Below are 23,473 nucleotides of genomic sequence, written 5' to 3' on the forward strand. Positions count from 1 at the left end.
GTCTAGGGTGAGGTCACTAAGTAGCTGTAAAAGTTGCTACAGACATGCTGATATCTCAGTCTGATGTGCTTTTCCATAATAATCGTTGTCTGCCCTCCACAGAGCTGCTCAAAGTGCCAGGAATTGGGTGCATCAATCAGCTGCTGCAGTAAAGACTGCCCTCAGAAATTCCACTATGTCTGTGCCAAAGAAACTGGTAAGAACCCGTACAGAACGAGTGTGTATGCGTGTACTTCTTGACTGAAATAATGAGCGAACCCACACAAACCCAGCCTTGCTCTCTCTCCTCCGTGGTGATGAAAACACAAAACACTCTGTGCAAACATATTCCTGGCACAGATTCACCTTGCATTCCTTCATGCCTTCAGCATTCTTTTCTTAAACACTGACATAGGCTGTTTACTATGAGAAAAGGTGGGATCATTGAATTAAGGACAATATTAATCAAGGAGAGTACAGAGCTGATGGCTGCTTTCCCCCTTCCCTTCTGTCTCTTACCCTATTTATCTTGTCCTTACAGGTTGTTTGTTGGTAGAAGAAAGCTTTTCATTGAAATGTACAAAACACAAGGTAACAATTTACTTCATCTAATATAAATGCTGCAAGGAGAGCATTGCTCACCTGACACTGTAGAGTTTTTGGTTTAAATGCATAATTCAGTCAGTGCAAGTGTAATTCTTCCTGTAGTATATGTACTGTTTTTATTTTATGATTCTGCCCTATAAGAAAGAAAGTAATGGCATTTGGTGCATTGAAAGAGTGGAGCTGTGAGCTTGTTTAGTAAGATCTCTAGGGGGGGAAAAAACCTTCCACCCAGCCCTCCTTCACTTCCTAGAACTACCCATCGAGTATCGAGTACTTTACTGATATTCGCGTTAATACCAGCCGCTAATTAGGCATTTGCTGCTCAGAGCCCTGCGGTTCTGAATATTTTCCTCGATACCTGAATGGACGGCGCTAATGCAACAATGTGGAGCCAAGCTGTGAGGTACAGAATGCCGCATAACAACTCTACTGTTGGATTAAAAGGCATAAGTGCAAAAGGTTCCTGTAAACAGGATGTTTTAAAGGGCATGAGTGGAACAAAAAATGTAATGCAAAAGCACCCACAATGTAAAAAGAAAGTTGCCCTGTATCTGTTTTCTGCATGTTTTAGCTAAGATAGACACATAAAAAGTAAACTGAAATATCTTGTCATCGCTCAACATATTTGAAGATTTTGATTTGTAGTGTTATTTATAATGTACTTATAATGTACAATTTACAACATGATTTGGCCAATTGTCGATATGATGTACCCAGTTTACTATGAGGTTTTCCGTTGTCATCTCATGCATTTTTGAAAGAGCAAAAATGTTACTGATTCCACTGCCTTTCTTTCGGGTCCTCTGACAGCATCACACGCCACCCGATGGCCAGTCACTGGCACTGCGGTGGGGAGCAAAATAAGGGAAGGTCAGAGCGGGAGCACAGGCTGACATTCAGCACAGAATAGCAAGCAGCTCTGTGTGAAAAACAACAGCCTATCCTCTGCAGACTGACAGAGAAGAGAACTTGGCTGTTGATCAATACAGCCTCCCCTCTCTGCCTCCCACGTAATGAGATCTCAGAGCAGGCAGAGAGCACATCAAAGTGATTCACTGACTCAGGGATCTAAAGAATTTGGTCTCTGCAATGCCACTCCACCGCCTTTATAAAAGAGAGAGGGGATACCACCCCCATACAGGGCTCTCTGGAAATAAATGCAGGGAAGGAGAGGGGTAGAAGCCTCCTTTTTGCTGTGTGCACATGAGCAGAGCTTACAACAACACTGGAAAGGAACATATACAATTTAGACATCATACCAGCAGGTGGGCTTCATGTTGGTTTAGCAGCCTAAGACAATAGGTATCTGTCTGCTTTGTTGGATTGATGCGGAGAGTTGTGGCTGTAATTTGCTGAGAAGTCACTGGACTGTGCTGGACAGTTCTGCGCAGGGCAAAGCAACAGAGAACCAAACTATGAAGCAGGCCATTTTAATCAGTCCCTCTGCTGCCGAAGAGGAATAACATTAGATATCACGAAGCCGCCCCTCTTAGCCTCTGCCCTGCATATAGCACTCCAAACATGTGTATGAAATGTGCCGAGACTTTCCCTTGTGTGCGATTGTCTGCGATGTGTGTATCTTTCGGCGAGTGCTCTGTTTTTGTGCCCGTCTGTGTTTGCGCTAGGCAGTGTATCTTTGTTACAGTCTATGTTTTTTTGCTGAACTCTATGTGTCTTTGTGCTTTGCCAGTGTTTGTGTAAGCGGCAGTCTCTCCCTAATGCGTATCGGGATTGTTCCGTTTGTTTTGTTTTCTTTCCAGGCTTTGTAAAGCCCAGCCAGCCTTGTGAAGCTCTCCTATGCAGTGCATCAAAGGACATACATCCCTCTACTGACAAGCCAATATGGATTACAGCTTAACGCTCCACAGCGAAACGCCCAACAGGAGCTCTCCTGTAGCACCACAGCAGCAATATGGATACTGGGTCAACTGTACAGTATTCTCATCAGTTTCCTCTCTTCTCTTTCTCTCTCTCATTCAGTGGTTTTCTGTCTGGAAGCACTATTGATGACTATTTACTTTCCATAAGGACTTTAAGGGAACATAAACGAAAATGTGATCTTTAATTATTGCTACAAAAAAATAAACTTAACAGAAGTCAGAGTAGTCTGTAACTGAGGGTTCTTACGTCTTTGAAAACAAGTATGTCACTCTGTTTTTAGCAGCATTTGTTTTCATTTGGTACACTCTACAACTACACCCCACTCAGTATCAGATAGTGAAATGTTGCAGATTTTAGTGTTGTCATACTCAATACATGCGTTCCGATGAGATCAGATTCAAGATGTTGTGCATCAATGCCTACGTGATGTATTTTAATATAATGCTCTTCCACAATATATCAACGTGCATTTTATGATAAAATTGAATCGTACATATCAGCATCTGTTGTTTTAATTCTTTATAATTATCCAAATTGTCCATTCCAAAATGTATGTCCAGCTCACAAACAGAATCTCAGAGATAGTTCTCTTAGATTTGAACTGCACCATGAATCAGCCAAAACGACCAAGTGTTATTTTATGCACAATTACTTTGTGTTCATGTCACTGACAGTTTTTCAAAATATGTTTCAAAATGCTGTTGAACAAATTTATGTTAAGGAGTGAGACGGAAAGTCAGTATTCAGTTTTCTTTCTTCCAAATTACTGGCATAACATTGATATCCATGTTAATGGAAAACTCCAGATAAGGTAGCCTTTTCACATTGTCTCGGTTAGTTCACTTAGATAACACTGATGAAAAATAGAGAACATTCAGGCAAAGCAGATATCGTATACAGTTATCAATTCAACTCTGGTTAATTATTTTATGGTGTACATAAAGTATTTGACGCCGTTTAATTGTAAGATGTGATGTACTTAAATAATTGTGTATAGTATTTCTTAGAGATATTTATTTTCTATAAAATAAATATGTTATTGCCAATAAAATGTTATTAAAAGAATGAATTAAAAGGACTTTTGGAATGTTACTGGTCTGGTTAGGATCTGTGTGGGCTGTTCATTTCATCTTAAGTAGTTGTCATATAATTTTTAAAATCTCTCTCCCCCCCCCCCCCCCCCTATACAACCCATATTTTGAAATTGCCAACTGTATATAAGGCATGTCTCACTATAACAGCCTCTGCACTTTTGCAGGACCGCTGACATGAGACGAATGCAATCCTCTGATACACTCATGTGTGGCCAACAGCTATTTTTTCCACACTGTAAGTCATACTGTATGCTACAGTGAAATGGGCACTCACTGGACATTATCTAAGCAACCCACAGGCACCTGAAGAGTCACTGGGTGCCTGGGAGTAGTGAAACAGGGTGACCCCAACAGACCTACCAACCCCTATCCTTAGAGGAACAATTTCAGTTTGTTCCACCACTGTGGGACCCCAGTCATCACCCTGAGGACACAGCTAGGATGAAACCCTGGCTGTAGAGCTCACCTTGTGTTGAAGGCAAGCACCTTAACCACTGAGCTACTGGGGAGCCCCCTATATTTATTTTTGTATCCACCTTGCATGCCCTTGTAATGAATATATGATTTTCACAAGCACAAAGCTGTGTTTGAAAATGCCTTTTGCTGACCATGAAAAGACACTGATGCCACTTCAGCCCCCAGACTTGATTATGAAAAATATTACTTACTAATAGGCCATTATCATTAGGAGAAAGCAAGTGATTGTAAGCAATAGATTTAAATAATTGTACAGAATTTCTGTACAAATTATTTAAATCTTAATACGTTTTGTCCACACATTGTTTGATCATAGTTTGCTCTCAACAAAACAAATGGTCCATCCCTTGGCTGCATGTTACAAAATCATACTTTTATTTACATCTTCAAGATACAAGTCATCTAGTCAGTTTGAAAATAATTACAAAGATATCTACTTCTTTGCTATAAATTAACTTATAACTACACCTGTTAATCAAAATTAGGAAGTGGTAAAGTGCTTTGTGTTGAATTTCTACACACTGTCTTAAAAATCCTGCTACAAAGAAAGAAATTAAGGATAACCTCTGGTAGCTGTCAATGAAACATGCAATAAGTGTTGGGGGCCTTTTAAAAACAGAAACACCGGGAAGCGGAACAGAATAATTCAACCTTCCTGTGAGAAGCTCTGCGCTCAAATGAAACTTGAATTAACTGACACCAATGTGCAGAAGCCAACAGACAAGGAAATGACACATTTTTACATGAGATTTTACTGAAAATCCTCATGATTGCTAGGGCTCAGCCATAGTAAACAAAACTCAGTGAATACTGTGTAAGTTGTAGTAGAGACCTTAATGGACACAATACTGAATTTGGCAATTTAATTTACATGGAATGTGGTTTAAACAGTGAAATTCCTAAAGCTTCAGAATCCTGGTTTATACTCATCCTCTTTTGTTTAATGAACAAAAAATAATAAACATAAAATTCTCACAAGATTAAAATGAAAATAACTATCTTTGTACTTTGTACTATTGTAATTTGTAACTTTGTAATTTGTACTACTACGCCAAGGAAGCCCAGTCAACCTATCACCCTTCCTTAGAGAGAGTAAGGTCAATGCTGATGTCAAACAGTTCTTCTTCAAGGGACATCATGGAATGCATGAGGATATTTTTCATTTTGGCCATCCCCTCTAATTTCATAGGAGCACTAACAAGCACTCATGCTCTGATGCAGGAAAAAGTGCTTTACAAATGGGCTGAGAGATGACATTTCCCCCACTTAACACACAAGACACACAAATGCAAATCATGCCCATTCGGTACCCCGAAACGTTCAGATGAAACGTTTTAAACAGATGCTGAGTCTGTGGCCCGAGGGCTCCATCCAAATATCACCTGTAATTTTTTCACAGAAACTCCACTTCCTCTCACTCTGCATCTCTGCACCTCAAGCCTCTTTAAGCAACAATGAGGAAAATGAAGCAGGAAAAGAACAATTACTCAAAAGAAAAAAGAGCAGATCATTCTAGATTTCTAAGCCAAATTATAAATAGATTTTAAATAAACAGAAAAAACATCAAACTATAGGAACATAAAGTAACGATAACAAAGCATACAGAATGTGTTAAAACGAAGCCCAACTAGGGTAGTGCAGACAGAGAACAGATCCGTATAATAGCGCAGAAAAGGAGTCGATCCCCTGACTGTGTGACAGCTGCTGCTCCAAAGCCTTTTTGCCTCAAAGCACACAAGCAGACAGACAGACAGACGGACAGACAAACTCCAGCCTTGTCTGGAAATAGAGGCTTGTGTGCATTCCAAATGTACACAAGATCAAAGTGTGCTGCGGGGCTTATCCAGCAGTGCATATTTATTCAGACCCCAGAAGCGATTAACAGCAGGATGAGAGGCGAGCCCTCGCGAGCACAGGCTTCCATGCACCACACAGTGGCTGAGCGCCGGCACAGCGGAGCCGCTTTTTAACATAAACGTACTTAGAAAAATTCAACTCATTTTCAGTGCAATATAGAGAATAAAATAAAATTTCAATTAAAGCAAAAAAATATCCGTGACAAACACTTTCATTTCAAAAACGGCCAGGGGGAGGAATAGAAATAGGAAATTGATTCGGCCCTGAATCATTAGCCTGCTTTGTTTCCAGAGAGTCAATATTCTGTGCATTTTTAAAGGTCTATAAAGTGATCACTCGATGGCTTTAAGCCCAATATGACACATGGATTAGGAACCGCATATTGGGATGAAAGCAGGAGAGCAGGCGCTGCTCTCTGAGCCAGCCGATGGTGTTCTTCCTTTGATATGGTTCATTCTGGTCTGTACTGAAAGCTGCAGGATTCGGAGAGCTAAGCGGTTGTGCATCCCGGGCTGGCCGCTCCTACGCTGAAGGGAGGCTGTGCATTCTCTGCTTGCCTGCGTGTGCGTGCGGCGCTAGGTGGAGGTGACGGTGGTGCCGCTGCCCAGCCTGATGATCATCTGCTGGCAGTCGTGGAGGCTGCGCTTGTCGCCCAACCTCTCCAGCGTGCGGGCCGCCTCCGCCAGCATGCCCACGCGCTGGCCGGGCGCCGGCAGGAAGGAGGGGGGCAGGTACCGGCACGCCATCATCGCCGCCTCCGCCTGCTCCCGCCGCCCCAGCCGCGTCTCGCACTCGTCTGCGGAGAGACACACGCACACACGCACACACACACGCACGCACACACGCACACACACACACACGCACACACACACACACGCACACACACACACACGCACACACACACACACACACACACACACACAAAACACCTCCGTGACACAGCTACAGGACCACCATACAGCCGCAGGGCCATACCGCACGTAAAGGTGTGCTAGTTGCATGTTTTGAGGTGGCAGTGTAGCCTAGTGGTAAGGTGCAGGGTTTGTAACCTCAAGGCTGCCATTTCGATTCTCCGCTGGGACACCGCTGCTGTTGTACCCTTGTGCAACGTACTTAAGCCACAGTAGCCCCAGTAAATACCCAGCTGTATAAACGGGTTACATTTAAAAACTAACATATGTAAGTCGCTCTGGATAAGAGCATCTGCTAAATGACAATAATGTTAACGTTCATGTTAATAATGGCTCACCTGTCTTACCGATGGAAGTGGTGCGGCGCCTCAGGCTGCGGTCTAGCAGCTGGTGGGTGCGTGTGGGACTGGCTCCGGCCATCAGCCGAGCCGTTGCTTCATGCAGGAAAAGCTACAGACAAAAACGGGGGAAGGGGGAAAAATATCAACGGGCTGCACAAACACTGCTCCTTAAAGACATCCCGATATCTTGCTGGCAGAATTGGTGTCCTCCAAATGTCAGCTACTGTAACTGTAATCTCCTCTTTTACCACTTCATATCTGTCCATCTCTGTTTCTTCTTAAATATTTCTATGCCTTACCAATATTCTTCCTAATCTTCTGTAATGTGTATTCTTTTCTCTTCCTCCATGTCATCTACACCTTCCCTTTTCAGTCTGCATTCAAAGCACCATTTTGACTTCTCGTGTTTTTGTTTGATATTGAAGGTCCTGGTTGTCTCCCCACCCTGTGCCCTGCGACTCCCCGTCCCCTCCTACCCTGTGACTCCCCCTTGTCTTCTGGGCCTGAGACTCCCCCTCTCTCACCCTGCCCTGTGACCCTCCCTGCCCACTATGGCCTGTGACTCCCCATTCGCCCTGTCTCTCCCTGTAACTGCCCCCTCTCTCTCTTGCCATGCAACTCTCCCCTCCTCACTCCCCAATGGCCTGTGACTCCCCATTCTGTCTGTCTCTCTGCGACTCCGCCCTCTCTCTCTTGCCACGCACCTCTCCCCCCTTCTCTCTCACCCTGTGACTCACCCCCCACCCCGCGCTCCCCTCTCACCCCGCGGCTCCCCCTCTCTCACCCTGCGTGTGGCGGGTCTGAAGCTCTGCGCCAGCTTCCTGAGGGAGCTGAGGTCCTGCTGGAAGCCGCGCAGCTCCTGGGGAGAGGCCTGCAGACCCCCGCCATCCGCCGCACTCTGCTGCTGGCGCCACACGCTGGTGCGCGTCACCAAGAGGAGGTCACACAGCAGCAGCTGCACCACCTGGGACCAGGGGAGAAGTGCAGCGCACGTCACCCACAAACACTTACAGCCACACACTGAGCAGTATCATTTACCACCATGAGCCACACATTGAGCAGGGCACACAGATGTGTTTAATCCTTTGGTAGCCTTGGACGAGCAGGATTAAAGACTGTCCTCTTTCATTTAAGGGACAGAGGCTGTAACCCATCTCCTGAGGGAAGGCCACTGATATGCTGTGCGCCTGTGGAGAATAGGCTGAGCTGAGAGAAGTGCACACCATACTGTTTCCTTTTCTAATTAGGAACAAAAGTTTTTTCTTAGTAAGGAAAACGTTTTTTAAAAAAAAGCTTTAAAATTGGTTTTAATACAATTGTTTTTCAAAGGCATCAAAAACAGAAAAGCATTCCCAGTTGGTTTATTCATCCACTGGTTTGAGCTCCGTCCCTGCTCTTGTTCCATTAAAGAGCACAGCGCGTAAGGAGAGAGGAGAGCGACCTGATGATCAGCCTCTGCCTACAGGTGTTGATGCACGCACACATGTAAAGGTGTTTGTGTGCGGTCTGCGTGCGGTGTCTGTGTGCACTGCAGAGGTGAGACGGCTGTGAGTCAGAGCAACTCGTCGTGGGGGCTGCAGGGTGGCCCAGCTCTGTGTTGCACTGCAGGAACATTGCATCCAGCAGACACATGCAATGCAACTACAATGCACAACAGCCCTGGCCAAGGCAGATGGGAAATTCTGTCTAGTTGATACGAGCGTGTGTGCATGAACGATCAGTTTACGGCCCGAGTCTGAGCGACTGGGGCCGGCGCGGAGCTACCTTGTCGATGCTGCTGCTGCGACGGCGCGAGGCCATATTCAGGCTGTCCTTCAGGAGGCCGCTGGCTCTGTCCGCGTGGCTCAGAGCCAGTGGATAGTTCTCTGGTCTCGCCAGAAGGGTGCGCATCGATCGGAATGTACACAGTGCTGCTTTGGGCAATTGGTTCCTGAAGGATTGAAAACAAGGTTAGGCAGTGCTCGGACATACAAAAAAGGAAAGGCACGAGCCTCTAGGAGCACCAAACGTAGGGTCTTTTTCAACCGGTCTCACGACAGCTAACAGGGCAGTGGCACCGATACAGTAGGTGCCCTTCTGCCTCTGGGTGCATGTGTTCATGCATGCGCATGTGTAAAGGTGCATGTGCGTGCGGTGTCTCTCTCACTCTGCATTCTGTAGGCTCCTGGGCAGGTGCTCTACAGCTGGGTAGAGTCTCTCGGCAGCAGAGTCGTCTCCTTGCAGCCAGTTGGCAAAAACCACAACCAAAGAGGACCACCACTTGGACTGAGGGTCACAGCCTGACGGTCACAGAGAAGGTATCATCAAACACAGGGACACGTCAATAGGACAGGCTATCCATGTGCTCATACGCAGTTCATACCGACATATTTATGTTCAACAGTTTTATGGTGCTACATGTTCTGTATTAATTATATGTTTCGCAATGACAATATCCGTGGTGCTGGTGTGCAAAAGGATGCAGGGCCACTGAATTCTGCGTCTCCCATGTGTCACTCTGACCTGTGACAGAGGCCATGTTAGATCCGATGGCAAAGGACTGCACGGAAGCCCCTGTAGCATCAGAAGAGCTTGACAGCAGCTGGAGGTATTCCAGAGCATCTGAGTACTCCCTGAAGGCGAGAGAAGCATTTTACCAGTGTTTCAAACAAACCAATAAGATACAATATAGAATATGTAACACACAGCAGGACTCTGCGATAAGTCAAAAGTAAGAATAGTGACGCCATCAAACAGGGCACCAAGCAAACATGTCCCCAAGGCCTGCAAAAGCTGTGGCCATTAGGAACGAATGTAACGTGTAGGGTCCAGCTGGTCTTGGATGGTGAATATGGACACTCACCCCTCTCGGTCGCCGGGGGCCTTGTCTCTTGGGGGCTCGGCCATGCAGTACAGGGCTTTCTCCAGCAGGTGTTCCCGGAAGGCCTGTGTTACTTGGGCCAGCGGGTCCACTGGAAAGAAAACCATACCTCTGAGCAAATCCACTGTCACTTCAGGTCTTTGTTAACAGTAGCCATTCGGCTAGACATCACCACGAACACATTTGTGAACCGAAAGAAAATAAACACATATGAACTAAGACAGAACTTGAACATCATTCATGTATATATTTACAATTCACTGGCTCATCCCATACAATACATAAATTTTGCCACTGTAGTTTCAGCATTTGACTCTATGATTGCTATTGACAGATTTTCTGACATGGATATACTTCTCACTTGAGAAGAAACAAGCAGTGGAACTGAGATGTGGACGTTTGCCTTAAGAATCTTTTCAGTGCATGGAGCTGGAAATATCCACTAAATGTGCAGTGCAAAGGAAGATAAACTAATTAAACACAATTTAATCATTTACTGGACATAATTCAAACTGCACATTTCAGCTAAACTATATATAGGATATTCAATCCTACAAATTTAAACAGCGAATGTAGGCTGCTGTAACTTGATTTTGTTTGCTGGTGAAACAAAATGTCTGTGGTGGCACAGAATCTGATTTGTTTCATCAAGTAATGCTTACAAGTAGCGCACCGTAAAGGTGAATTAAAACTACCCAGTCATCCCAGTTTCCCATGCTGATTTTTTCACAGAAATAGGAAACCTTTAAATGGAGAAATCCCAGAATCTTGCGACCTAATTCCTAGTGGCGAACGAAAGAGTATCCATTCCAGTTGCTCATTCAACTTGAATGGATAGGCTTCTGTTCTTTTTTTTTTGGATAAGAGTGTCTGCTAAGTGAATGTAATGTAATGTAATCTAACTAGAACTTGACTGAGGAAAAGGTAAAGACCAACCTGCATTTGCAGCCTGGCTGTAGATACTCTCTTTAGGGGATCTGCGCACCTCCCAGTCCTCATCCACAAAGAAGCGATGACCCAGCGGGTGACAGAGCCACTGCATGGTAGGTGGGACACTGCTGCTTGAGGAGAGGCAGGCCTGCCGTGCACTGCTCAGGAACAGGCGCTGTGCAGGTGGAAAGGGCAGTTAGCTGTTAGCAGGTCAAACACACTGTGCATACAGCACTTAGGCCTCATGCAACCAGGCGAAACCCGTAAAAGACAGAGACCAATCAAATAATGTCTTAAGAAAGCACGTGTTACTCGTTTGACCACTTATGGTTCAGCAGCACCTGTGGTCCAGAAGGTATTTTAATTAGCTGGAAGTTTGCTTATTATGTGTTGTGCAAAGTCTGTAACAACACTAATGATCTGTTAAAAAGAAAGCCGGTAAATTTTGAGGTGCAGGCTTATGTAAGGTGTGTATCATAGCAGTGCAAGTGTTGTTCCATTTACTCAGCAGAAAAAAAGAGACCTAGCAAAAAACTTTGCTAGACTTATCTGGTTCTAAACCAACCATGTCGTAAGGGTGCAGGAGGTGTACCCTGTACAAAAACCTTAAAGTTCTTACCAATACCAGCATTCTAAAAAAAGAAGACAGTAGGTACAAATGAGCGCCAGCAATGTTGCTCCATGACAGACGGTACAAGGTCACGTCTGAGGACAAAGACATATTGAGAAACACCAGCAATAAGCAATCGCAGGCAATGCCGTTCGGTGCCAGTACTCACAGCGGTGAAGTACAGGGCTCGGGGCAGGCTGGCCTTGACCCTCAGGGCAGCTGCCACATAAATCTCAGCCAGTGTGGTCACAGTCAGACAGTCTCCCGCGCACTCAGCCAGGTTCACCGCGCTCAGGGCCATGTGCACTGCAGAGAGGTGGCTGCCGCCCAGCTTGCCTGTGCAAAGAAAGACACCCCTAGGACGTGGTCACTCGCCCAGCGACACCTACTATCACGGTAGCACCTTCACACAGGGTTAACTAAGCTGGCATATTGAATAAATGCTCCAGGTTCCAAAACAGTTCTTCAATGAACAGTTTGGCAGCTGGTAGCCATTAACAAAAGGGGGTCTTTAAGCTCCTAGCTTGCCAGCGCAGCAGAATTAATGCCCATTTTCCCAGGTATGTAGCGGTTACAAAAGTCCTGACGCTGACGATGCTTCACTAGCGCCCCCCACCTGTCATGTGCAGCTGGTGCAGGCGGTGGTAGACGAGGGCGGCGTCGTGGCTGCTCTTGCGGCCGTTGTCCTGCAGGGGGTGGTCCGTGCGGAGGCTCCCCGCCCTCCCCGCCAGCCAGCGCCCCACCCAGAGCCGCTGCAGACAAAGCCTCAGCCCCGCCCACAGCCCAGCGCAGGCCAAGTCCAGCTGAGAGGTGGGCAGCGGGCGGCCCAGGGCCTTCAGGCACGTCCGCAGGTTGTGACAGGCCCGGGCAAAGTCCCCCTGTGGAGCAGCCAGAGGTAGGGGTGGAGGGAGAAAAGGAAATTAAAGGTACTCTGTCCACGTGTCAGACACCCGTATCTCTCAACTGTCGACATGCACCACAATGATGCAGGAAAACCCCTGCACACTTTTGGTAGGCAACTGCACCACACTTATAAATAGCCTACTCCAAGGGAAGTCGCTCACTGTTCATTCACCTTGGTGAGCACTGAGACAACAGACAAAAGTGTGCTTTAAACAGCGATGACCATATAGATAAATCCATGCCGTGTCCTGGGGATCTTACCCTTTCCAGGTCCAGGTCAGCCTGCTTTCGGTGCCTCCAGAAGAGAATTGAGGAGCTAGTGTGGGGTCTGGTCACTGGTTCCCCATAAACCAGCAGTCGGATCAGAACTGCTGCTACCAGCACCCCGTTAAGCAACCAAAGGACAAGGGTGGGCACCATCAGGTCCAGCCAACGTGCTGACTCCACCTGGGCAGCTCCTAGAGTGACATTCATTTCACAGATCAAATGCCACACCAAGAACATACTGATGTATTTTATGCTGGTGGAAAGGCATACTATTTGTATATGTATGAACCTTTATAGATATATTCACACTTCTTTGTTTATGGAAAACAAACTGTTGGCTAAATGAAACATGACATAGGAACGGCAAATATGTGTGAATAACTCTTCTGCAGCTATTGTGTTTCTAGTACCTCTGCTCTGCAGAACCAGCATACTACGGCCTGTCCCAGAGCGCTCCGCAGCGCCCTCTGCTGCCCCGCTTCCTGTTGCTCTGCTCACCAGGGCTGCCAGAGGATTTAGAGAGAGGAAGAGGAAGGTGAAGACACACAGAGCCACACGGGAGCGGTCCGGCATACCCACACTGCCTAGGGAGCAGCGATCTGGCCTCACCACGGGCTGGAGAGTGAGAGGGGGACAGACACCAGCAGGAAAGGGATTTATACACTATGTTGTACAATACAAAGCTACTTATAGACAAGCAACCGGTTACACCAGCGACACACACTGCCTGATGTGACTCATAGCAAGCTGATTTTTTTTGTTTCTTTGTGCTTAACAAACGCTTTGACATAGCTTACCATTTTAAAACTGAAGTCCATTTGCCAATTGTGCCTGACACACCACAAAATTGTCTTACAATCACACTGGGTAGGGTCCCTCACTTCAAACACACGGAAGTAAAAGTCTCAAAAATGAAAGATGCAAAACACTTATAGTGATGGAAATTGTTTTACAGTGAGCAAGGCTTCCAGAACCCGATAACAGGTGGATAGGCCAGTTTCTGAGTCCTAACTTAGCAAATTAAACCACTTTAATCTCCACAGAAAATAGACTATGCTTGTAAAAAGGCAATGAGTCACCTGATGACAACTGACAGCTCCACCCATTTTCATGAAATTATTTTTTTCACACATTTAAGAAAGGTGTTTAGTGTGTTTACGTCTATATGTTGCTGAGAGTGCAAGTACCTTGCTCTCCTCTCCCATTGGGCTGTCTGACTCAAAGTCACTGTTGCAGTGGGAGAAGGGGCTGTTCAGCAGAGGCGATCCTGCATCGGAGGGTGGGGGTGTAGGCAGCTCAGTCTTTACATCACAACCAAGGCCTTCCACCTCCATGGACACAAGGTCCTTCAGAGACTCTGCAGGGAAAGACGGAATATGCATACAGGCGTGCCCTGCAGTGGTGGATGTACCGGAAGAATGCGCACGACTCAAGACTCACTGTTCTTCTGAGCTGCCATTCTCAGAGCCATGTTCTCCTGCTTCAGCTTCTGATTAGACTGCTGGAGGTAGCGGATGTATTCGATCGCTTTTCTCAATACCGACGACTTGTTGAGCTGACAGTACAACAAACCAAATTCCTTAGTGAAAGCAGTGACATTCAATTCAATCATTCAATGACTCTTATAGAGGTTTCATGTTTCACTCTGAGATCTACATGGCATATTGGATACAAAATGATATGTTGCAGTCCGGGCAGATTTAACATGATGAGCATATACCTTAGCTTCAGTTCCAGCGACCAGGTCTTTAAGCTCGATGATCTTGTCATTGATTGACGAGCGGTAGCGCTTCTCAATGGCGTTGTGGGCGGTTCGCTTCTCTCCCCTGTTGGGCAGGCCTGAGGGCTTCCCACTGACGGTGATACGGTTGATTGGGAGTTTCTCTGCGTCTACCACCACTGGCACAGTGGTCAAGATGGTACCACCACTCATCAGGGCCTGAGAAACAAAGGAGACAGTGGGGAGTGTGACACTGAACCTTAGGACAGAACATGCTAAGATGACCACAGACAGATTCATCAAAAGACTGGCCTTTTCCTTTTGGGATAAATATCACGTGATAGCTAAAACAAGAGCCTGGAGTCTGTAACATTGGATAAACAGGTGCAAACTAAAATAGGGATATGAATTGGGATATTAATTCTGCTTTCATTCAAATGTATGACTTTTTTACAGTGTGACTAATTCCAGCAGAGAAAAGGAGAGACTGGTGGTGTAAATATACGGACGATGGCAGTCAATATTACATCCATTATATTGGAGGCGGGATGGATTACCTGAATAGAGGTGGTTTGGACAGGAGCTGTGGAGGTGGCCAGGGTTGGAATAGAAGGAGAGTTGACAGAATTCACCATTGTGCCTGCCTCTGGCTTCAGGGCAGTGAGCAGAACAGAGTTAGCCTTGATGAACTGTGGCTGGAGAAACACCTGCAGCCAGAAAGAGGGAGCAGACTTATTGAAGGGAAGGTGACGGGTCACCTTTGCAACCTTCACAGAGCAGTGAATTGTGTAAAGGCTACACTATTACGTTGAATTTACTGATTGCAATTTTTACACCTGTTAAATACAAGAGTTGTGCTGACAGTGGGTCTTTGCAACAGAACTCACTGGAACTTGTTGAATATGAGGAGAGATGGTCTGTGTAGGTGGGTTTGATGAAGAGGCTGTAAGCGCCTGTGCCTGCAGACTAGGAACCTGAGTCTGGATGGCCATTTGCTGGGCATGTGGTCGAGAGGCCGGCTGACTGAGGAAAGACTGCACAGATCCTCCTTGATGGACAGCTGTAGGACACAATAAAAAAGCTTTTAGAATTAACCAAAAAGCTATTCAAGAAGATACAAAAAGGATTCAAAATTGGGTAGACACTGGAAAAATGACAAATTTAACAGATGGAAAGTTACCTCATCACCACATTGGGATATTAACAATTTTATGTAAATGGCTGTTTTATGTGAAGCATTAAATTGTGTGCTATATGAAAATGGCTTGGGTATAATAGTTGACCCAAGTCTATATGGATCTAGACATTGTGCCTAAGCATTAAAAATGGTAAATAGGATTCTGTGATAAATACAAAAGGGTATTGATTACAGATCAATGGATATATAATAAAATTCTGCAATGCCCTTATCAGATCACACTCAGAGCACTGTGTCTTGTTCTGAGCACCTCACCATGAAAAGGACAGAGGCTCTCGTAAAAGTACACAGAAGGTCAACAAGAGAGGTTCTAGGTATCAAAAACATAAATTATCAAGAGACACTAGAGACACTTAATCTCTCTATACATGCAGCAGCATTGATAGTGTGGAGGCAAAGGCACTTAGTCTCCTAGAGTTTAGGCTTAACATAGTGCTATGCTGTAGACAATAGGAAAAATGATCAGCCTAGCTGGGCCGCATGGTCTGTTCTCGTTAAACTTCTAATGTTTTGAGACCTCAGAAACCTATTATATAAAGGTTCTGAAAGCTCCTTGCACTGATCACTATCAATATCAACAGAGAACATAACTGTCTCTGTGTCTAATCAGCAAACATGGAAATCTGTGTGATATCTTTCTGATGTACAGTGGTGGTCTTTGCTTAAACCGCAAAGCATTAGCACTATTTCCAGCCAACCTAATCCTTGGGGAACCACACTGAAAATTTCACATTAAATTACATTCATTACACTCAATATTAAACTTTTTTTTGCTGTACACTGCTAATAAAGAGTTTTCAAAGTGGGGGTTCAGGCAAAAGTGTGGTTTTCTCACATTGAGTGAAGCTGGCTAATGGCTACCTCTGCTGGGTCAGACTACTCATGGGAAGAGGAGGAACAGATAAGAAACTTATCCGCTTGTCTGCATCTTCCAAATCTGTACCTCAATCAGTCATTAATACCACTGAGAACAGTCTGAAAACAGCAGCCCTGTGGTAATCTGCACGGGTATCCCAGAAATTTACTATGCAGTCATTACAAGTACAAGGAGAGAGAGCAATTGCCTAACACGTTCCATTAAGACAATCTATTACCAGCATCTCACCACATTCACTCTGACCTAATGGAATCAGTCTCTGTTTTATTTATTATTTCAAAACACAAGACACATTTATCACCCATGCAAGTAAATTATTCAGTTAAGGAAGGCTCAACATGAGGTTATTACAAGCATATTATAAGATGCATCTGGACATTCATGAAATTTGATAAGTCTGTCATGTCATTTTAAAAATCAATATTAAACCAATCAAGCAGATAAATGCAAAGGCATCATTTCACTTTTTTTCTGAACTAAACAGTACTGCATAATCTTCAAAAAATATTTGCCTGGTACAAGTGCCAGCAGGTTTTCCACTGTGACTGCAAACTGTGTCACATAGCCCTGGTTTAGGCATTGCATCAGTGCTCATTGTCAGTGGAATGGATAACTTTCATCTGATGATGAATTCTGAGTTCTGTATTGCTAGTTATACAACTGCAAGAGCCACTTGAACTTGAATGCAAAAATGTAATCTGCAGGTAACACAAACACCTTTGACCTTCCATCAATGCACAGCTCATACCTGCATATCCATTATGACTGGAGTAGTTAATCAGTGACTGTGGTTGCTGTGTTTGCTGTGGTTGTGGTGGTTGCTGTGGCTGCTGTTGTAGTGGCTGCTGCTGCTGCTGGGGTGCAGGTGAGGCGATGAGAGCCTGGGGAGAGGAGCTGAACCCTGAGGCCATCCCTGCAGCTGGATGGGGTAGAGCTGCCTGGCTAGGGTGGTGAAGAGCTGCCGACACCTGCTGGGGTTTGGGCTGCCTGCTTTCCAGGTTTTCCTGAGCAGGTGAGGGTGCCGGCTGCATGGTGGAAGCCGATGTCTGAGGAAGGTGGGGCTGTGCAAAGACAGGGGCTTGGTACATCTTAGTGGGAGACAAACTTTGGGCAGGGGGATCTCCCAATAAAGCATCCAGGTGAGGGGTGCTGCTGGATGCCCGGAGAGAAGAAGAGGAAGAGGACGGGACAGAGGGAGAGAGGCTGGAATGGTCCATCGCAGGAGCACTCCCAACATATTGATGATGGTCAAAGATGCTGACAAACTCCATGTCCTGGTTGCTGATGAGCTGCAGCATGTCTGGGAAAACAAGAGGGTAAGACTAGCATAAAGAGGGCATGCAGTGGAAGCCAAGTCAAAACCGTATTAGCTTCTACAGAGAACACACTCAACATTGAAAAGGGAAGCAGAGGCTTACTTTTCAATACTATTGACTATCACTGACAATTATTTTACTGTACTCTTACTCCTCAAAATTTTATCAACTGTAAACTGTTATCAACACTAATGCAGATGACCTTCCCCCAAACATTTATTGCTGTAAGGTAAGCTCCTCAATCTTTGTTAGATTGATACAATACTGATACCATCTTAACATTATAACAGCAATTAATGTGGCAATTAATGAAGACCAGCGCTGTCCCTTCTTAAATGCGATCACTTCTGGAAAATCATTACGTTTCTCCGTCATGCAGTCAACATGGCGCCTCTTTAATCCAGTCACTGTCAGTAATCCAATTAGCAATTAATTGAGTCCTGCAGTGGTGCTGAGTTGAAAAGCTGTGTCTGATTGCTCTTTAAGTGGGGTTCACACAGCAGGTGTGTGGTTGCGCTACCCTCCTACTTCCACTTTTAGCTGCCCTATATCACAATCTGAGCAGCACCTACTTGTATGGGCAGACATCCAACTCTGAGAAGTGGTGTAGAAGTGGTTAATATGTTTTAGGTTGAAAATTCAAAAAGGTAATTACAAAATAAAATAATATTACACTGCGCACATTGGAATGTTGGCAATTTCCATGATCCTATGCCTTCACATATTATAAGTAAGATCAAAACACATACTTTTGTATATGTAAAACATAGATTAAATTAGTTTCCCCTAATTCCGTACAGTTCTAAGATCATCAGTATTGAATATGATAAGCATCACTTCTATCTACTGGATTTTTTTTTTTTTATTACCACAGCCGGTGAACTGATGTTAGCCAGTCATAACCAAATGTAGTCAGGTGCATTGAAAAACACTTGTCTGACAGGAGGGAAAATCATCAAAATTAAGTGTATTTACCTTCCAATGTGCAATCCATATTGACAGCTATATGACGTTAGAGGACACGAATATCTACCACAGAACTAAGAGCCACGCAAGGAGGAATCCACAGAAAAGAGTTGCCACTATTACTTCATATTTTTTTTTGCAAGAAGTTAAACTAACAAGTAGATGAAACGTATGCGACTGTACATTGCACACCTCCCTCTTAACCCCGAAAACGCATGGCAGTCGGGATGGATTTGTAAAGCAATGTTTTTGCATGAGGTGATCGCTCACAGCCAATGAGAAGCTTCCTAGACGCCTTGCTATGCGGGCCTGCCCCCCAAACAGACAGAGAGAGTGTGTGTCTGAGGGCTGTCGCGTCCAAGACAAGGTGAATGACCAAGGCCGGGGTTACCATCGGCCATTCGGTGACAGGGTACTACCGGGCAATTTCCTTGGACCTAAGATTTTATTTTTTTTTATCATAAACAATCCATCAATCTAGGTGACTAGTTTACCTTCCAACGACTGAGCTGGATACAACTCGCCAATTTCTGCATCCGTTCATGCAATGTTGTAGGTAGGACGTCTTGTACTTATAACAAGATACCAGAATAAATACTTTGAATATTTCAGAAGTATCAGACACTCACATTTTAACATAGGCAGCGAGCGCGGTATGCAAATTTTCCAGTATGCATCGCTTAACCGCTTGGCTCAAAAGCGGGCCAGCTAATCTAACCAGTTATCGGCAATAGTACAGCATTGGTCGATAATATAGCTGACAATACATACAAATATAGTACACAAGTTGTTTTCAGCCAAATACAAGCGTAAACAATAGCTAAGTATTCAGCATAATACGGATGCTACCATAGCTAGAGATCGCAGACTGTCACTTAGTTCTGCCAGTGAACTCTGTGGAGGGAATGCTCGAAAGTAACCTCAGATGACGTCACATGAGATTGAAGAGGGCGGGGAGCCAAATCACAGCTTCACCACAAACTTGCTCCGAATGGCAGAGCTGTAGATGACTGAAATTTGATGCTAAACATATAGCTATGTTTTTACCACCCAGTAATGTAAAACAAATCATAACGACTGCATTGAATTCAATGCATACTCACAACGACTAGCTATCAAATTACAAAAACGTGTGACGGCTGTCTTACATTCGCCGGCTAGTTCACAATGTAGGTTAATGGGCTATCTCCTGTAACTGCTTGCAGTAGCAAGGTCTCATTGCACAAACTTCATATAGATAGCGAGCTAACGAACCCTTGTCATTTTTGTCCATATTCCAGACCAACATTAGCAAGACAGCTTGCATGCCCCATTAGCTAGGGAGCTGCAAGCTATGGTAATATATTGACCAGTTAGCTAGCTAGCAAGGTTATGCCTAGAAAGAAAGTAGTTGTTGAACACTTCTTTTTTTAACTAAAACACACGATGCTACCTACATTTTTTGTCCTCCCAACTCGTGACACGGACAGGTGTTTCTCAAGCAGCCCAGGACTGACAGTCTTGCTAATCCCTACAAACGATGAGCGCCAGCACGCTTGTTTTTAGCAAGGGAAACTGTCTTACCGTCAATGTCGTTCAGCAGCGTCGTGTCAATATCGCTGGGACTATTAAGAGAGACATTCGGGTCCAGAGTGTCCAGCAACCGATCGTTCAAGTTATTCATTTTGGACGTGGTTTATTTAAGGTACCCACCTTCCCATCGACCAACTTATTTGAATTAGCCAAGTTAACAGCGCTGGTGTGGATGTCTAAAAGGGGACGACACTACAAAATCAGATAACTGTATCTGGAAATGAACTGCTGGGCACAGAATGTGTATAGGACTTTTTGAATGCAATGTCTCGCTCGCTGTCCACACACAGTAGCTAGCATGCCTTCATAATAGTCAGCAAACTTGTCCAGGCATAAGGGGATGATGGTGCACAAACACTGGAATCTACGCAAGCCCGTAGGATACAAAACTAATTGATTGACACTGACCTCAACCAACCATTCCAACTTCTTCTTGAGCGGTTCACATGGCTGGTGACTTGACAAGCCCACTTTTCTAAGAAGCCGTCTAAGAAGAGATAGACAATCAAAAACTTGGAAGCAATTCCTTAACACCGCCTTTGTGACTGGTGTACAGCTTAGTATTATAAATTAAAAATATTGCCAAACTGTCCTTATTTACCATATCAATGCATTATTGTTCGATCAACTATTTCCCTATCAGATCGACATGCATCTTGATATTTAGCTGGCTAGCAACAACACGTGTATATATGTGAGGAAGGTACGGTGTCTAGTTCGTTAACTATGAATTTTAATAATATTTAAATAAGTAACCAAATGTGCGTGACCGTTTTAGCAAATTTATGTGTTTGGAGAACACGCGCGAGAGAAATGAAGGGAGTGGTTCAGCCGATAGATGGATCCGTGGAAGCGAAAAGCTGCGCTACAGGCGCATCACTGATGTGCACTTACTTTTACTTTTAGTTGTTTGTGTGATATTCAGCCATTGACATTACTAAAAATAAATAATAAAGGCGCAGTACACACAACCGTTGCAACCGCATAAACCCCTTCTGAATATGTTTACAATCATGAAAGCACTTGCAAAGTATAATGTGCATCTTATCTGGTAAATAAAACGACAGGTTCAGTATACATTTAGAGGTGAACCAATTAACACGTCCCAGGTTTACCTGGGAGTAAATGCATTTAATACAAGCGTTTAGAGATGAGATAAAAGTAAACATAGACGCATAGACTGGACTTCCTCCTGCAACTCCCCGGAATCACCACAAACTGGCTGCATCCATGTGCAGATTTAGGATAGAGGGAGGCGTGGTGCTTTCGTTAGTTTGGCCAGCAAAGTCTCCGCCTCTAGAACTAGATGGGCTGACCAATAAGAGTGAAGAACTACACAGTGGGGTGATTTCACATCACAACTCTCACTCAGCGAGTCAATACGAGGATGGCGGGTATATCAAACTGAGGTAGTCTTTGGTCAAGAATGTCGTTTTGGCTACATTAGCGCATATTTCATTATTTCACTGCGAGATTTTGGGAGTGTTAATGATCAAAAATGTTGCACATGGCACTAGTGTTATGTGCGTATAGATAATGACGAGGTCAATAAAACCATGACGGTCCACTGAAGACACCAAAGCTTACAATATATCGTTGAACTTACAATAATAGAAATCGGTTCATAACTGTACCATGTTTATTTTTTGACCGTGAGTCTGGCTTTGGCAAAATGTTACAGGTCTGAAGTGTTATCTGTTACCTCCCACAACTCCTGTAGTACAAACGGAATGTTTGTAATAATGAACTGTCTGCATGGGAAAACATGTCAGGACTGTTTACAGTCTTTCCAGTTCTAAACGCTTTTGGTTTCTAGCACCAAAAAAAAAAAAAAAAAAAAAAAAAAATCCTACAGCCCTAAAGTTACATATAACAAACACCATGGTGTTGTAACTCTGCAGTTACGAGTTTGTGTGTACTTACTGAGTTACAAGTGCCAAAGATGTTGCTAGTGAACCTTCCTTTACATGGAGATATTTTTATCTGCATGGAGCTATACCTCAACATAGCCACACCTTCAGACACATTTACATGCTGTACAGGTATACCTGAGCACAGGCTGAGATCACCAGAGCGCAGATGGTATTTTAAGGTAAATTTCACATCAACGCTTGGAAGTGTGCTTTCTCGCAGTTATGAATGCATAGAATAGCTGACTAGTACTTTGAATGCAATTAGAAACCCTTGACCTGTTCAAGATTAGAGGCATACACTGCTAGATACACTCTATGCTACTACAGGCAAAATGATGAGCCTGTTTGTGCCAAATGACCTGTTCTTGTCAATACACTTTATATTCTTATGACTCACATTAATGGCCTGCTGATTTTGAACAGAAGTTCTTTCTAGAGAAACTGAGATCACAATTTAGTTACTCTGATTTCTGTCACATTTATTCTTCAGTCTCCAAAAAATAAGTCATTATTCTCAAAGAAACAGAAAACATGAAGTATGGGTCACACACTGCTAGTGTTTTATTGGAGTTCAACACATGCAAGAGTCAAACAGCAGAGCTCAACTTAAGTAACAGCAGCAGTTAGCACATAAATCCACACAAACACACCAGTTCCAGTCACTGTAATAGTCCCAGTGACATCTTAAACCTTGTCCTTGTGGGAAATGGTTCATTGTTATACAGAGCAAGCCAGATGAACAACTCACAAGAACTGAACATTCTCTGACCAGCCATTGGCCTTTGCTTCACCAGACATCTCTGCTCTGACATACATCTTACGATACCTACAATTGTTCATCTTTTTTTTCTCTCAACCAGTTCAACAGAACATTGCTGCTACTGCCAAATTAGTTTCACATGAACACACACATACATACACACACACATACATACATACACACACACACACACAGACACACACACACACACCAACCAAATGCAACTGGTAAGTAAAATACTGAGTCACGAGTGATGATTCCTGTTAAACCATCTTTGAAAATTCAAAAGAGGGGCTAGTTTTCTTAAGCTTTAAATGTTAGTAAATTGTTCGTAGTTGGTAAGGCTGCCATCAAACTGAGAAATTACAAGGGATAAAACAGTTCTTCAACAAATACCCTTATGGTATTAATTCATTAGTTATATGGGAAAGTTTT

General features: G+C 44.2%; 2 protein-coding genes across 5 annotated transcripts in view; one reads left to right on the forward strand and one right to left on the reverse strand.

The window, feature by feature from the left end:
- Positions 1–2,530, forward strand: part of LOC118787429 (retinoic acid-induced protein 1-like) — a 33,682-nt gene extending 31,152 nt beyond the window's left edge. For both annotated transcript variants that reach the window (XM_036542991.1, XM_036543000.1), the window contains exons 3-5: positions 103–196; positions 521–570; positions 2,346–2,530. In XM_036542991.1, the coding sequence (XP_036398884.1) occupies positions 103–196; positions 521–570; positions 2,346–2,354 (153 nt within the window). In that variant the 3' untranslated portion in view covers positions 2,355–2,530. The remainder of the gene's footprint in view (positions 1–102; positions 197–520; positions 571–2,345) is intronic.
- Positions 2,531–6,125: 3,595 nt separating this feature from the next.
- LOC118777807 (sterol regulatory element-binding protein 1-like) lies at positions 6,126–20,590 on the reverse strand. 3 transcript variants are annotated; one of them, XM_036528987.1, is made up of 19 exons: positions 20,357–20,590; positions 17,260–17,811; positions 15,324–15,496; positions 14,994–15,143; positions 14,437–14,655; positions 14,157–14,271; positions 13,904–14,073; positions 13,127–13,331; positions 12,711–12,907; positions 12,163–12,424; positions 11,716–11,882; positions 10,943–11,111; positions 9,989–10,097; positions 9,649–9,758; positions 9,293–9,425; positions 8,911–9,076; positions 7,931–8,110; positions 7,153–7,255; positions 6,126–6,690 (listed from the first exon to the last, which is right to left on the reverse strand). In XM_036528987.1, the coding sequence occupies exons 1-19, from the start codon at positions 20,454–20,456 to the stop codon at positions 6,470–6,472; spliced, it is 3,501 nt and encodes a 1,166-aa protein (XP_036384880.1). In that variant the 5' UTR covers positions 20,457–20,590; the 3' UTR covers positions 6,126–6,469. The 3 variants fall into 3 exon arrangements, with proteins under 3 accessions (XP_036384880.1, XP_036384871.1, XP_036384888.1); XM_036528978.1 differs by having other exon boundaries at positions 7,144–7,255; XM_036528995.1 differs by lacking the exon at positions 20,357–20,590 and adding an exon at positions 18,803–18,904 and having other exon boundaries at positions 7,144–7,255.
- Between the last annotated feature and the right edge of the window lie 2,883 nt (positions 20,591–23,473).

The sequence above is a fragment of the Megalops cyprinoides genome, chromosome 1, assembly GCF_013368585.1.
Source record: "Megalops cyprinoides isolate fMegCyp1 chromosome 1, fMegCyp1.pri, whole genome shotgun sequence".
In the NCBI taxonomy this organism is placed as follows: Eukaryota; Metazoa; Chordata; class Actinopteri; order Elopiformes; family Megalopidae; genus Megalops; species Megalops cyprinoides.